This window comes from Borostomias antarcticus (genome assembly GCF_949987555.1).
Source record: "Borostomias antarcticus genome assembly, contig: scaffold_366, whole genome shotgun sequence".
In the NCBI taxonomy this organism is placed as follows: Eukaryota; Metazoa; Chordata; class Actinopteri; order Stomiiformes; family Stomiidae; genus Borostomias; species Borostomias antarcticus.
In genome coordinates, this window is record NW_028175498.1 from 46 (window position 1) to 16,046 (window position 16,001).

Consider the following 16,001-nt stretch of genomic DNA (forward strand, 5'->3'; position numbering starts at 1 on the left):
GAGAGAGAGAGAGAGAGAGAGAGAAGGAGGTAACAGTGTTACTACTCCAGTTGGTGAGTGCTGCCAGGTGAGCAGGCAGCAGGGTAAAGGTCATGTTATCTTCAGGTATGTACCTGTATGTTAGTACACCGCTCGGTTTAGTATTACCACACACTGCCCTGTAATGGATTTTAACTGATCTAGTCAAAAAAGGATTTACCAAGATTCGCTCAAAAGGTTAAGTCTGGGTTTATTGAGGAAACATACGAGCGCAAGGACTTTCTGGACAACGCAACAAGAGTGGTTTATCCAGAGAAGTGAAGTCCCTTGGTCTTGCTCTGCCTTATATTCAAGCAAAACACAGGTACGGCGCTTCCAGGATGTGATTGGCTAATCCATTGTACGTCATATGAAATGGCAGGCGTGGCTGAGAATACAGACATGTGACATGAGATAAGGCGGGAATTTCTTGGAGACAAAAGGACAAAGGATGGTTATTCTGGAGTAGACAGAGTTCTAGGTGTGTGGACCTCCTGGAGGTCATCCTGTCTATGTGAACGGTTGAGGGAGGTGGTGAATTACAAAAGGAGAGAGAGAACAAAGGTTTAAGGTGTTTGGAATAGGCCAGATGTAAATTCTATAACAGCCCCCCCCCCTCTCTCTCTCTCTCACCCACACACACACACTTTCTCTCTCTCTCTCTCTCTCTCTCACACACACTCACACACGCACACACTTTCTCTCTCTCTCACACACACTCACACACACACACTCTTTCTCTCTCTCTCTCTCTCTCTCACCCCACACACACACACACACACACTCTTTCTCTCTCTCTCTCTCTCTCTCTCTCTCTCTCTCTTTCTCTCTCTCTCTCTCTCTCACCCACACACACATTTTCTCTCTCTCTCTCTCTCACACTCACACACACACACACACACACTCTTTCTCTCCCTCTCTCTCTCTCTCTCTCACACACACACACTCACACACACGCACACACACAACGAAAACTTGCCTTGGATGGTGTAGTACAGTAAGGCAATTGTTCTCACCCACTGATGGAAGGTTATTCGTTCCTGTTCTAAGTGTTTGTAAAAGAGAAGTCTGTTCTGATCCTAAATCGATGCGAAGCAGCTTTCTTCTGCTGCCATCAATTAAGGGTATACGCCTATTAAGCATACATGGGCACCGCAAAACACTCTTAAAAATATGAATAAGAGTAAGAACAAACACACAAATACACGAAGTATTTAAGTAGTTCAAACAGGCTTCATCAGTCTAATCAACAGTAGAATGACTTGCTGTAGCTATGAACACACTAAATGCCAATTGAATGGCAACATTAAGATTCAAGATCTCTCTAAATAATTACAAATCAAATTAATTATATGAATAAGCCACGGCAATGTTTTTTTTGTTGTTGTTGAGAATTCAGATACCAGAAATGTAAAGACTATGCCTGGAACAGCAGGAATCAATATCTACACTACCGCTATTATGAAACAGCATGAAGGTGACGTAGCACCTGAGTTTACTTACTCTGTGTCAGTCTCGTTATGCATTGGAAATGTAGTGGAATCCATAGCGTGACATACTCTGATAAAACACACACACTGTAGTGGCCTAACATACGTCAGTAGTGTCACGAATCGGGTCCTTTTCCGCCTTCTCCGAGCTCTGCTTCCCCACTAATAATCCCGAGGTCTGCTTCCCCACTAATAATCCTGCCCAATGTTTTCACTCGGAAATTCCCAGATCAGCTGATCGCAAAGGGGGCGGGGATTCAGGTCGGAACTATTACTCGTCGGACTGTATTTGGTGTAACACAGTAGAGTGGACACGTCATTTCTTTCGAACAAGGAAGAGGATCCATGCAAAAATCGAATCAGTAGCTAAAATTACCATTTAGGTATAACAACGCAAAACCATGTCTAATTCAGTCCTGTCTGTGATGTCCCGGTTCCTGGAGGAATACACCTCGACCACGCCGAACAAGCTGAAGGTGGTGGACTCGTACCTGCTGTACATCCTCCTGACCGGGGCCCTGCAGTTCCTCTACTGCCTGCTGGTCGGGACCTTCCCCTTCAACAGCTTCCTCTCCGGATTCATCTCCTGCGTCGGCTGCTTCATCCTCGGAGGTGAATGTGCTAGCTAGTGAACTAGCTAAGGGTAGCTAACGTTAGCCCCCTGTGTCAATGACCAGGATGTGTACCAGAGCTCACCACCATGGGGCGCTCGCCACTATTTCAATCACATTTTACACACACATTTTTCCCCATTGCCAAGCTTTGTACATAAAATGCTTGGTGTCTCAGTAAAAATGTAGTCTATTCTACTCTTAGTCTATTCTCTACTCTTAGTCTATTCTACTCTTAGTCTATTCTACTCTGAGTCTATTCTACTCTTAGTCTATTCTACTCTTAGTCTATTCTACTCTGAGTCTATTCTACTCTTAGTCTATTCTACTCTTAGTCTATTCTACTCTGAGTCTATTCTACTCTTAGTCTATTCTACTCTGAGTCTATTCTACTCTTAGTCTATTCTACTTGTAAATACAGGGTTTAGTAATGTTTTTCTACTCTTAGTCTATTCTACTCTGAGTCTATTCTACTCTTAGTCTATTCTACTCTTAGTCTATTCTACTTGTAAATACAGGGTTTAGTAATGTTTTTGGTGCTGGCTCTGAATGTTGACGTTATTGGGGTTAGATGCATTGTGGGTACATTTTCATTTCATGTATTCATGGGTTTCAGATGTAGTCCCAGACCTGCCATGTTGGGGACCGATGAATGAATGAGTTCTACTGTATAGGATTCTATGAATGAATGAGTTCTACTGTATAGGATTCTATGCACTAGAGACAATCAGATAAATGTAAACACCTGTGTTGGTCCCCTATATGGCAGGTCTAGGACTACATTAGAAACCCATGAATTGGTTTATTTGGCACACAATGCAGACAAATCAACAGTCAAGCTAGTCGAGCCAGAGTTAGCCTAAAGGCTAGCTTTCATCTGTTGTCTCTCTGGACAGATGTTTAAAATCAGTTATCTTGCCTGTCATTGTTATATTTATATTTCTCAACATAGGCCTAGATCAGATGGTTCTTATTGAGGTAGTTGGATCATGTTTCATAGACCAGAGATGGAGTATGGCTGGGTCGTATACGTTTAATTCCAACCAGGACAGATAGTCTTGAGGTGGGGATTCAGTGGGGCTCAGTCAGACAGTGTAGAGTAGCGCGCTCTACTCGGTTGATGCTAGAATGGATCGTCCGGAGGGAGGTCGGTTGATGCTAGAATGGATCGTCCGGCGGGAGGGAACTCCTCTACACGTCATCAAATGCTCGCAGAGGAATCGTTTGGCAGCCAGGAGGCACGCGAGCGTCGAGCAATTCCCCCGCGAGCCTCCAGGCGAGCGTGACGCACGCAGACCAGCTCTGCTAAACCTCTGTGTGCTCGGCACTTGCGTTCATTGCCTGAGATTGAACTTTGAACACTAAACTTCAAACAGAATAAATGTGTTCAAATGTGTGTGAGAAGCAGGGTGAATGCTACACGATGGTCAGAAGTTACGCATCATGCACACATAGCTTATACTCATGTCATAGCCTATACTACTCATAGCCTAACTGTGGTATTCCTAGCCTATACTACTCATAGCCTAACTGTGGTATTCCTAGCCTATACTACTCATAGCCTAACTGTGGTGTTCATAGCCTGTACTACTCATAGCCTAACTGTGGTATTCCTAGCCTATACTACTCATAGCCTAACTGTGGTATTCCTAGCCTATACTACTCATAGCCTAACTGTGGTGTTCATAGCCTATACTACTCATAGCCTAACTGTGGTATTCCTAGCCTATACTACTCATAGCCTAACTGTGGTATTCCTAGCCTATGGTCTTGGTGTCTTTACTCTCTCCTGATGTCTCTCCTCTCTCCTCAGTATGTCTGCGTATCCAGATCAACCCTCAGAACAAAGGGGACTTCCTGTCCGTGTCCCCAGAGCGTGCCTTCGCTGACTTCCTGTTTGCTCACACCGTGCTTCATCTCGTTGTCATGAATTTCATTGGTTGAAACCCGACCGCCCGTCCCAGGAACCTTCCAATCCTGTCCCACTGTGAGTGAGTCTGTGTGTGTGTGTGTGTGTGTGTGTGTCTGTGTGTGTCTGTGTGTGTCTGTGTGTGTCTGTGTGTGTCTGTGTGTCTGTGTGTGTCTGTGTGTGTCTGTGTGTGTCTGTGTGTGTGTGTCTGTGTGTGTGTCTGTGTGTGTGTGTGTCTGTGTCTGTGTCTGTGTGTGTGTGTGTGTGTGTGTGATAGATCTCAACTGCATCTTCAATGGTGCTCTGAGGAGCAGTGCTTAGTATTTTATATTGCACCTTGTCAGATCCACAAAGTTCTTAAGGTTTAAGCTGACAAAGCGGTTCTTTCAGACAGATGAGGCCTCGGTGCACTCAGCCTGAGTTTGAGATTGGTACCCATGGTGATTGTTACCCATGGTGATCCTTGTGGTTTCCTCATAGGTCATCTAAAGAAATGTACAGAAGACCGACGTCCTTGAAGACACGCAGTCCCTCGATCCTCTGGGACAGTTATTGGAAGAACGAAGGCCCTCAGTTCACCATGTCATTACAGTTCACCATGTCATTACAGTTCACCATGTCATCAGTCTCAAATATAAGTGACACTAGAAATGTTTCTAATCACTGGCGATTTTTTTGTTACTTTTTCAATCTGTAAAGCATTCCCTTTTCCACTTGAGACAAACAGAAATAAAAAAAACAGTACTTATGTATCTATGTATTTATCTTGTGTTATCTTTTGAGATTTGACTGATGTGATGTTAGGGGCTACTTACTTATAAGGCCTTAATTAATACCACTTAAAAGGCCTTAATACTGTTTTAAGGTTACTTATGATCATATACAATGGTTCAGATCAAAACGTTGACAAAACTAGCACTTTTGAGAAAGTCTGATAATTGCTCTACCACCGTTTAGGTCATACAATGGATGTGGATGGGCACCTTGAAAAATCATTCAAAAACATGTTAAACTCTCGATTTCAAAGACAAGAAACTCACCGAGGTGTTAGTTGGCGTTCTGACATATAATTCGCCATAAAGTAAGATTCTAGTTCATCTGGAAAGGCTTTTTAAAATATTTATGTCCGTTGGTGTTCTGACATCAAATTCGCCGCAAAGTATGAATCCTGTAGGGTTTTATTGATCATTTTATGAAATCCATTGACTTGTATTGACGCGACCGTTGTAGATGTGTAGATCAATCCGCAGAGGGGATTCAGGAAGCGGAACTACTTACGGTAGATATTGTTATTGTTTATGTTGCTAGGCTACCTAGTTTGCGGAAGTTTACACACGTATGTACTGCGACTAAATAGTTCTATGCTAAATATTTAAAAAAGCCTTTCCAGATGAACTAGAATCTTACTTTATGGCGAATTATATGTCGGAACGCCAACTAACACCTCGGTGAGTTTCTTGTCTTTGAAATTGAGAGTTTAACATGTTTTTGAATGATTTTTCAAGGTGCCCATCCACATCCATTGTATGACCAAAACGGTGGTAGAGCAATTATCAGACTTTCTCAAAAGTGCTAGTTTTGTCAACGTTTTGATCTGAACCATTGTATATGATCATAAGTAACCTTAAAACAGGGCTAAACATGCATTTTCCCTTTACTACTCTTTTAATGCTTTATTTTTTAATTAACCAGGAGGGCCTGTTGAGATTAAGAATCTCCTTTTCAAGCCAGAAATGTCTCATTTTCAAGCCATCTGGCCAAGACATAATTAAAAACACACTTACAGACATAACACAAATGAGGCTTTAATTAATACTACTACCATATGATCTGAATACTACTTTTAAGGTCTTAACACTACTTATGCATTGGGCCTTAATACTACTTATGAGGCCTTAATACTAATTTTTTATACAAATTCATAACGCCTTATTTGGCTTAGCCTCGTCCTACCTATCTGGACGTCTTCAGCAGCACTGTCCTGCCCAGTCTCTGAGGAGACATTAACAAACTACTGAGCTCTTAAGGGTTACTGAGGAGTATCCACCACCATTTTGGAACCAACATCTGGTCATTTGACCACGGGGGTTGAGGAACACTACGTTCTTCCGAGTCGGAGCAGAGTAGAGCACAACCTCTCCTTCAACCACAGGCTCTGACACCAACATGCCTCTGCTCCTCTCTATCACCATCGTCCTCCTCACCTCCATCCCAGGTAAGCTCTGGCGCTCTTTATGTCTTGTCTTCGAGGGGGAAAACTACTTAGACTTACACTTACAACGTCTTAAGTACTACTAACTATTCAAACGACTCATGTAGAAGACTACTGTAGTAGAAGTGTACTGTAGGTCTTCATATTGAGCTGGCTTTGTGCGAGTCACCATGTCGGTTGTATGTTGTCATCAGACATCGTAAGAGAATTAGTCCTGCTTTGGTCTGGTATGTGGTGTTGTTGGGAAAGCCATATGGTTTTGATCATCTTGGACTACACAACATGTTGTCTTTTCACTGCTCCACAAACATCTGTCCCACGGACCAGAAAGTGGGTCAAAGTTCAGTGAGGTAAAGTACTCCAACAGCTGGAGAAGGATTCCTCGACCACCCTCCCAAACCGCTCGATCCTCCAGCAGGGAAACCCCATGAGATCGTACCTGCTACATCACCTCCAGAAGCGTCCGTATGCCTTTCTAGGGTTCAAGTAGCTTCAGGGCCTGAAATAGTTGGAGAGGGATGTGAAAGTACTAAAAATTATATTTCAGGGGGTGCCCTGGTAGCTCACTGGGTAAGGCGCGTCCCATATGAAGGCTAGACCTTCGCGCGGCGGACCGGGGTTCGATTCCTGGCTCGGGTCCTGTGCCGCATGTCCTCCCCTTTCTCTCTCCCACGTTTCCTGTCTCTCTAAAACTGTCCTGTCCATTAAAGCTGAAAAGCCCTAAAAAAAAAAAAAACATATTTCAGGAAAACGAAACCAGAACTTCCTGAAGAGCTTCCCGGCGCCTCTTAAACTAGAATAGTTCTGTTTGTGACCCAGTGGACTGGTGCTGGTGACTAACGAACCCAGAAGCTCCTCCAGCTACTCAGGGCCTCTTAAACAAACTACCACATGTTGTTCCTTTTCCATAGTGTGACACTGAAGTGGTGACTAACGCCACCTAGGGAAATACAATCACAATCAATCACATCCACATGGACATTTACATGCTGCATGTTAGAGCTACAGTACAAGTGGGCTTACTATGACTTTACATTACATTACAGTCATTTAGCAGACGCTTTCATCCAAAGCGACTAACAATAATTGCATTTAATGTAGGAAGAGCCAATGTGCTACTACTCACCAGAACTCACAAGTGCATCTTCTTTCTAAAACAAGTGATTAAGAGCATAATCTAGTGCTGAAGGAAAAGTGCAAGAATACCAATCTAAAATACAATATAATATAATAAGTGCTTAGGAGGGAGGATTGTTGTAGTACTTCTTGAAGAGATGAGTTTTGAGCCAGCATGACAAAAGTCCACAGCAAAACGCCATTTCTCCCAACCTACCCCAACCTACCCCAACCTACCCCAAGCAAACAGGAGAAGCAGCTGTGCGTCCAGGGAAGAGGGCACAATGGGGCAGACGTCCAGGGAAGAGGGCACAATGGGGCAGACGTCCAGGGAAGAGGGCACAATGGGGCAGACGTCCAGGGAAGAGGGCACAATGGGGCAGACGTCCAGGGAAGAGGGCACAATGGGGCAGACGTCCAGGGAAGAGGGCACATGGGGCAGAGCTGCGCCCCAAACAGAGGGTCCGATCACAGCTGCTCACAACACCTTGATAAGGGCCGACCTGAATATACAACCTCCTCTCTTAAAGGGACGGTCCTACCTGTAGGGCGCTCTCTTAAAGGGACGGTCCTACCTGTAGGGCGCTCTCTTAAAGGGACGGTCCTACCTGTAGGCGCTCTCTTAAAGGGACGGTCCTACCTGTAGGGTGCTCTCTTAAAGGGACGGTCCTACCTGTAGGGTGCTCTCTTAAAGGGACGGTCCTACCTGTAGGGCGCTCTCTTAAAGGGACGGTCCTACCTGTAGGGCGCTCTCTTAAAGGGACGGTTCCTCCTGTAGGGCGCTCTCTTAAAGGGACGGTTCCTCCTGTAGGGCGCTCTCTTAAAGGGGCGGTCCTACCTTTAGGGCGCTCTCTTAAAGGGACGGTCCTACCTGTAGGATGCTCTCTTAAAGGGACGGTCCTTCCTGTAGGGCGCTCTCTTAAAGGGACGGTCCTACCTGTAGGGCGCTCTCTTAAAGGGACGGTCCTACCCGTCAAAATAGACAAGAGGGAACTGCTACTGAAAAAAAGTCATTAATATTAATGAACAATAACATTGGGCCGGAAAATCTATATAGTAATGTTCCACCATGTTTGTCATCTAGACACAGAGTGTGTTTCATACCACCTCTCTGGTCTCTCTTGAGTCTCTCTCTGCAAGGTGACCACGGTGGGAGACCAGTCCGTCCTGGAGGGCCGGTCCGTGTCGGTGCCGTGTCACTACGGACCCGAGTACGCCGGCTACGTCAAATACTGGTGCACCGGCCGCGTGCGCGAGATCTGCTCCAGCCTGGCGCGCACCGACGCCCCGCCCCCTTCCTCCGGCGCCGGGGGGGAGAAGGTGTCCATCTTCGACGACCCGGTGCAGCAGGTGTTCACGGTGACCATGCGCGACCTGAAGGAGGCGGATTCGGGGTGGTACTGGTGCGGGGTGGAGGTGGGCGGGGTCTGGAGCGCCGACGTGGCGGCCTCCCTCCACATCAGCGTCCTTCACGGTGAGCTAGCCGGGCTGCACGCGGTCGCTGGTTCAGCTCTGCACTATTCACTCCTGTTATACCACTGTGTGCCCTTGAGCAAGGCACCTAACATCAAAACTAGCTTTCTCAGGGGCCTAAAATGATTCAATGGATTTTTTATGGGGATTTTTTAAAGGATTTTTAATGGATGTTGTTTATGGTGCTTGCTGTATTGGAGAGCTCTGAATAGAATAGAATAGAATAGAATAGAATAGAATAGAATAGAATAGAATAGAACTTTATTGTCCACCGAGGTGGAAAATTGTCTTTGGCTCACCATACACAAAAAACAACAACATAAGAAGCCAAAAGTCCGTTAATAAGACAAAATATATAAACAGACAGACAAGGTAAGTTAGACATTAAAGCAGTTTATATCTCTGGTTTTATGTTGTTGGTCCCTTAGTGGAGTTGAGGATGCTAATGGCGTGAACGTGTTGGTTTGCTTGTTGAGGATGCTAATGTGAACGTGTTGGTTTGCTTGTTGAGGATGTTAACGTGAACGTGTTGGTTTGCTTGTTGAGGATGCTAACGTGAACGTGTTGGTTTGCTTGTTGAGGAAGCTTGTGGCGTGAACGTGTTGGTTTGCTTGTTGAGGATGCTAGTGGCGTGAACGTGTTGGTTTGCTTGTTGAGGATGCTAGTGGCGTGAACGTGTTGGTTTGCTTGTTGAGGATGCTAACGTGAACGTGTTGGTTTGCTTGTTGAGGATGTTAATGGCGTGAACGTGTTGGTTTGCTTGTTGAGGATGCTAGTGGCGTGAACGTGTTGGTTTGCTTGTTGAGGATGTTAGTGGCGTGAACGTGTTGGTTTGCTTGTTGAGGATGCTAACGTGAACGTGTTGGTTTGCTTGTTGAGGATGTTAATGGCGTGAACGTGTTGGTTTGCTTGTTGAGGATGCTAGTGGCGTGAACGTGTTGGTTTGCTTGTTGAGGATGCTAACGTGAACGTGTTGGTTTGCTTGTTGAGGATGTTAATGGCGTGAACGTGTTGGTTTGCTTGTTGAGGATGCTAGTGGCGTGAACGTGTTGGTTTGCTTGTTGAGGATGTTAGTGGCGTGAACGTGTTGGTTTGCTTGTTGAGGATGCTAACGTGAACGTGTTGGTTTGCTTGTTGAGGATGCTAACGTGAACGTGTTGGTTTGCTTGTTGAGGATGCTAGTGTGAACGTGTTGGTTTGCTGGTTGAGGATGTTAGTGGCGTGAACGTGTTGGTTTGTTGTTGAGGATGTTAGTGGCGTGAACGTGTTGGTTTGCTTGTTGAGGATGTTAGTGGCGTGAACGTGTTGGTTTGCTTGTTGAGGATGTTAGTGGCGTGAACGTGTTGGTTTGCTTGTTGAGGATGTTAGTGGCGTGAACGTGTTGGTTTGCTTGTTGAGGATGTTAGTGGCGTGAACGTGTTGGTTTGCTTGTTGAGGATGTTAGTGGCGTGAACGTGTTGGTTTGCTGGTTGAGGATGCTAGTGGCGTGAACGTGTTGGTTTGCTTGTTGAGGATGCTAACGTGAACGTGTTGGTTTGCTTGTTGAGGATGCTAACGGGAACGTGTTGGTTTGCTTGTTGAGGATGCTAACGTGAACGTGTTGGTTGTCCAGGGATGGCGGTGGTCAACAGCAGACTGAGTGGACAGGAAGGGGACAGTCTTACCGTGGAATGTCTCTACAGTGAAAAACTCAGGTAAAGAGCTTCTGACCAAGATCAATCACTCTGCACCCGACTGTAAGAGGGATTAACGCGTGTGTGTGTGCGTGTGTGTGTGACTGTGTGTGTGTGTGCGTGTGTGACTGTGTGTGTGTGCGTGTGTGTGTGTGTGCGTGTGTGACTGTGTGTGTGTGTGTATTTGTGCGTGTGTGTGTGTGTGCGCGTGTGACTGTGTGTGCATGCGTGTGTGTGTGCGTCTGTGTGTGCGTGCATGTGTGTGTGTGTATGCGTGCGTGTGTGCGGTGTGTGTATGCGTGCGCGTGTGTGCATCCTCAGAGAGAGCGAGAAGAAGTGGTGTCGCAGCGGGGACTGGAGCTCGTGCGTGGTTCTGGGCCCAGAGGGGGAGACCCAGGTCCGGAGGGGGGGTACCGGGTCCGGAGGGGGGGTACCGGGCCCGGAGGGGGGGGTACCGGGACGCGGCGGTGCTGGTGTCAGACGACCGGACGGGCGTGTTCTCCGTCACCCTGAGAAACCTGAGGATGAGAGACGCAGGCTGGTACTGGTGCTCCGCTGGACACCAGCAGACCGCCGTTCACCTGGCGGTCAACCCTCGAGAGACTACCAGTATGTATGAGAGAGAGAGAGAGAGAGACTACCAGTATGTATGAGAGAGAGAGAGAGAGAGAGAGAGAGAGAGGGAGGGAGAGAGAGAGAAGGAGGGAGAGAGAGAGAGAGGGAGGGAGAGAGAGAGAGGGAGGGAGAGGGAGGGAGAGAGAGAGAGAGGGAGAGAGAGAGAGAGAGAGAGAGAGAGAGGGAGAGAGAGAGAGAGAGAGAGAGAGAGGGAGGAAGGGAGAGAGAGAGCATCTGATATATATACTGTATATCGGATGGTTGTCGTAGAAACGTCTGTGATTGTTCAGGAGAGTTTTAAGTTTAACAAAGTTTATTACATGCAAGCAACACAGTAGCCACATATGATACAGTACAAACAGCATGATAACATTCAAACACCCCTAATAACCCGTCTGGAGAAGAGGACCAGTAACATACACCCCCCCAATAACCCGTCTGGAGAAGAGGACCAGTAACATACACCCCCCCAATAACCCGTCTAGAGAAGGGGACCCTCAAACCTCAGTTGCTTCAAGCACACAGCAGTCTGCAGAGTGAGAAATGGCGGCCTGGTCTGCAGTTATAGTAAGCTTTAGTTACCCCCCTCCAGACCAGCTGGACTCTTGTTTGGTCACAGAGAGGGTTGGTTAGTTACCCCCTCCAGACCAGCTGGACTCCTGTTTGGTCACAGAGAGGGTTGGTTAGTTACCCCCTCCAGACCAGCTGGACTCCTGTCTGGTCACAGAGAGGGTTGGTTAGTTACCCCCTCCAGACCAGCTGGACTCCTGTTTGGTCACAGAGAGGGTCGGTTAGTTACCCCCTCCAGACCAGCTGGACTCCTGTTTGGTCACAGAGAGGGTCGGTTAGTTACCCCCTCCAGACCAGCTGGACCACGTGAGTGAACAGAATAAAGACGCTTAGTTCTACACACATAAGAGAGTAGATGCACAGTATTCAGTCTGTGCCAGGAATGAGAGGCCAGCTCTAACTGGCCAAAACAACACAGTCTGTTAAATCCCTTCAACTAAGGCCTAATATGTTAAGGTGTTCAACTAAGATCTAATAATACAGAATTTCCATTACATGGTTCAGTATATTTCAGTATCAATGTTTAGTTTCTCTAAGTTGTCAACCTTATGCCTTGGAGCCATGAGACACAGACAAGACTCCTGAGCTAAACAAACAAACGCTGTTGTTTATGTTTGTCCCCCACAGCTGCAGTGTCAACAACAACATCCCCCACCAGCCAGCTCCAGACATCTTCTCAGTCTCCGCAAGTTCCAGCACACAAGTCCATGGATAGAAGTCTAGACTCCCACAGGTAACAGCGTAACTATGGCAGGATTACTTCAAAGAGCACACAACCTTCTCTCCACAGTCCCTGTAGGTTCCCATATGTGCGGTGACTGAAGCCTTTGCTTGACGCTCCTCTTTATTCCCTTTCGTCGTCGTAATTAAAGATCCCACGAGACAACTCGGTAAAAAATAAGAACTGTTTAGTTAAATAAAAAATGTTTAATACAATAGGCTTATCCTACGAATTACAATACTAATTTCAACGAAAGAAAAGGATAACGATAGCGAGAGAGAGAGAGAGAGAGAGAGAGAGAGAGAGAGAGAGAGAGAGGTCTAAAAACTGTGTGGCTCCCCTCTCTCCGCATGCCTAACTGCAGGCCTGACCAAAAACCCCCCAAATCCTTTTCCCGCGAGAGCAGGCCCATAAAAAGAGAAATCAATGTTAGCAACCACCAGACAACATCCAAAATAATACCAATTACTAGATCCAAAAACTCATAACTCAAAACACTGCATTTAGGCTCTTACAGTCTCCTACCTCTGACCCCACCGGGGCCCCTGTGTTTGATTGGTTGATTTGATTGCAGGCACTCCCTGTCGTCCCCTCTGCTGGTGTGCGCGGCCCTTGTTGTCCTCGGGGCCCTGGTGATGCTGATGTTGAAGATGTGGAGCCACTACAGTAAGCAGGACTCTTTCTCTATTGCATGTACCGACCGAGTGGTGCATTCTGGGAGTGTTGGACCGTGTGAACCAGCTGGTCATCACTTTCCTGGGAGGGTGAATACGCAGAGTGAATGGCTTTTGAACTATTGAAGTAGCTACAGCATGAAACTATGTAACGATGAAAACTTCATGATAGTTATATTAAACTATACTATATTATATTATTCTAAGAGAAATCCCACAGACGAAGACAGGCCGAGAAACTCAAAGCGAGATTCAGTTCACTTCAACATCAGGTTGGTGCATCTTCCTCAGATTTGATTGTTTCCTCATATTCACGGTCAGAGGCGATGACGCTGTTGGGTCAAATAACCGCTCCATCGGTCCCCCCTGACAGGACGGTGCAGGCGATGGGGACGGGCTGACCGCCTCGGTGGTCTTCCTCAACCCGAGGTCATAGCAGCTTCTCAGCAGGTCACCGACCACAGAAGCCTTTCATCCTGCCAACCATGTTCTCCACAGACCCCCCAGCACAATGATGACATCTCATGATTGATGATTATGCTTTTCTGTTAACTCTCTTTTCTGTATGATTTACATTTAGATGACATCTCAAGTAACAAGTTCACACTTATGTACATATAATAGTACAGTGATAATGTGCAACTCATGCTGCCATTACAGAACAGCTGGCCTTGATGTGGTCCTCAGTTAAATACCACCTCTGTTCCTCTGGGAGGGGGGGAGGGGGGGGGGGGGGTTGGGAACATACAATCTGTATAGATGTATATATTCTATATTTTATACATATTGGATGTCTCTTTTTATATGATGTAGCTAATAAAGACAGCATGGAGTGGATATTGTATTATACTGTATGTCTCTATTGAATAAAGACAGTATTGGTGGGTATTGTCTTATATGTCTCTATTGAATAAAGACAGTATTGGTGGGTATTGTCTTATATGTCTCTATTGAATAAAGACAGTATTGGTGGGTATTGTCTTATATGTCTCTATTGAATAAAGACAGTATTGGGTGGGTATTGTCTTATATGTCTCTATTGAATAAAGACAGTATTGGTGGGTATTGTCTTATATGTCTCTATTGAATAAAGACAGTATTGGGTGGGTATTGTCTTATATGTCTCTATTGAATAAAGACAGTATTGGGTGGGTATTGTCTTATATGTCTCTATTGAATAAAGACAGTATTGGGTGGGTATTGTCTTATATGTCTCTATTGAATAAAGACAGTATTGGTGGGTATTGTCTTATATCTCTCTATTTATACCCTGTTTTTATATAATATATCAAGTATAATGCTAGTATAGATAGATACACTGATATATACTTTATTAATATAGATACACTGATAGAGACTTTATTAATATAGATACACTGATATAGACTTTATTAGTATAGATACACTGATATAGACTTTATTAATATAGATACACTGATATAGACTTTATAAATATAGATACACTGATATAGACTTTATTAATATAGATACACCGATATACTTTATTAATATAGATACACTGATATAGACTTTATTAATATAGATACACTGATATAGACTTTATTAATATAGATACACTGATAGAGACTTTATTAGTATAGATAGATACACTGATAGACTTTATTAGTATAGATAGATACACTGATGGAGACTTTATTACTATAGATAGATACACTGATATAGACTTTATGCAGGATGTTGTTCATGAAGCACAAACCATGATAAAAACCTTTCCTAACGTTAACAGCAGTTATTGCGTAGTTCCCTTTTCCACTAGTCAGACAGATTTGTGGTCAAGAAGAACAAGTTGTGTGAAACACTGAAGGCCAAGTCAGAGAGGCTCAGAGAGGCTGCTAGCCTCAGACTCAGAGAGGCTCAGAGAGGCTCAGAGAGGCTGCTAGCCTCAGACTCAGAGAGGCTCAGAGAGGCTGCTAGCCTCAGACTCAGAGAGGCTCAGAGGAGGCTGCTAGCCTCAGACTCAGAGAGGCTCAGAGGAGGCTGCTAGCCTCAGACTCAGAGAGGCTCAGAGGAGGCTGCTAGCCTCAGACTCAGAGAGGCTCAGAGGAGGCTGCTAGCCTCAGACTCAGAGAGGCTCAGAGGAGGCTGCTAGACTCAGAGAGGCTCAGAGGAGGCTGCTAGCCTCAGACTCAGAGAGGCTCAGAGGAGGCTGCTAGCGCTCTGCTCTCAACAGGATGCCCCAAACCACCCCACACCACCAAACCACAAAGAGAGAGAGAAACAGAGAGAGAGCATATTGAGCAGTAGCCTACACTGTATTGTCATGAGTGTGCAACGCCACTGTGTTCTCTCTCATGAATAAAGTGAGTAGCAGAGACAGAAACGGTGGAGCAGAGAAGCAGGAAGAGGATTTCAGCTCAGACTGGCATCCTGTGCAACACAGATGGACCCTCGCTCGGTTCTGCAAGTTCTCCTTCTCCTCACTCCAGGTAAGAACGTTCCTGCACCCATAATGACCTCATCCAGTCGCTGCAGAGGAACCACACGCCTTGATAAGAACCCTGCAGAGGAACCACACGCCTTGATAAGAACCCTGCAGAGGAACCACACGCCTTGATAAGAACCCGACCATAATGTTAAGCAGTGCATCAGTCACACTCGGCTCAAACATTCTCCTGATTGACGAGTATAATGGTCAGTATGAACACTTTGAACCCGTAGAACTGCCAGAACTCATAGTTACACGTCTTTACATAGATATTCCTGTCAAGAACAACAGGTCTGTTCTTACACTGCAAATTGTTCTGCACTTGCCAAGATTTAAAATCTTAGATTTGGAAATATGAGATGAATTATCTTGTTTAAAAAGTTATTTACTAGTTTCTATCTTATTTCTAGACTTGAACCATCTTATTTTAAGATTTCGTATCAAGTAAAATGATCTTGCTGCACAGACTGATA

General features: G+C 45.4%; 2 protein-coding genes across 2 annotated transcripts; both read left to right on the forward strand.

Annotated features, from left to right (window-relative positions):
• The first annotated feature begins 1,820 nt into the window (after window positions 1-1,820).
• On the forward strand, window positions 1,821-4,780 carry dad1 (defender against cell death 1). Its single transcript, XM_084463361.1, has 3 exons — window positions 1,821-2,120; window positions 3,933-4,106; window positions 4,509-4,780. Exons 1-2 carry the CDS (start codon window positions 1,910-1,912, stop codon window positions 4,061-4,063), a joined length of 342 nt encoding a protein of 113 aa, XP_084319487.1. The 5' UTR covers window positions 1,821-1,909; the 3' UTR covers window positions 4,064-4,106; window positions 4,509-4,780.
• Window positions 4,781-7,640: 2,860 nt separating this feature from the next.
• Window positions 7,641-13,483, forward strand: pigr (polymeric immunoglobulin receptor; the record flags this gene model as incomplete). Its single annotated transcript, XM_084463362.1, has 5 exons — window positions 7,641-7,818; window positions 8,483-8,830; window positions 10,824-11,111; window positions 12,315-12,420; window positions 13,456-13,483. The coding sequence occupies 5 exons, from the start codon at window positions 7,641-7,643 to the stop codon at window positions 13,481-13,483; spliced, it is 948 nt and encodes a 315-aa protein (XP_084319488.1).
• Between the last annotated feature and the right edge of the window lie 2,518 nt (window positions 13,484-16,001).

What these genes read in the sequence shown, in the direction of transcription:
- dad1 (XM_084463361.1), top strand. Translation starts at nt 1,910, where the DNA reads ATGTCTAATTCAGTCCTGTCTGTGATGTCCCGGTTCCTGGAGGAATAC. An exon ending in CGGCTGCTTCATCCTCGGAG is followed by an intron (nt 2,121 to 3,932) that starts GTGAATGTGCTA and finishes CTCTCTCCTCAG; the next exon opens with TATGTCTGCGTATCCAGATC.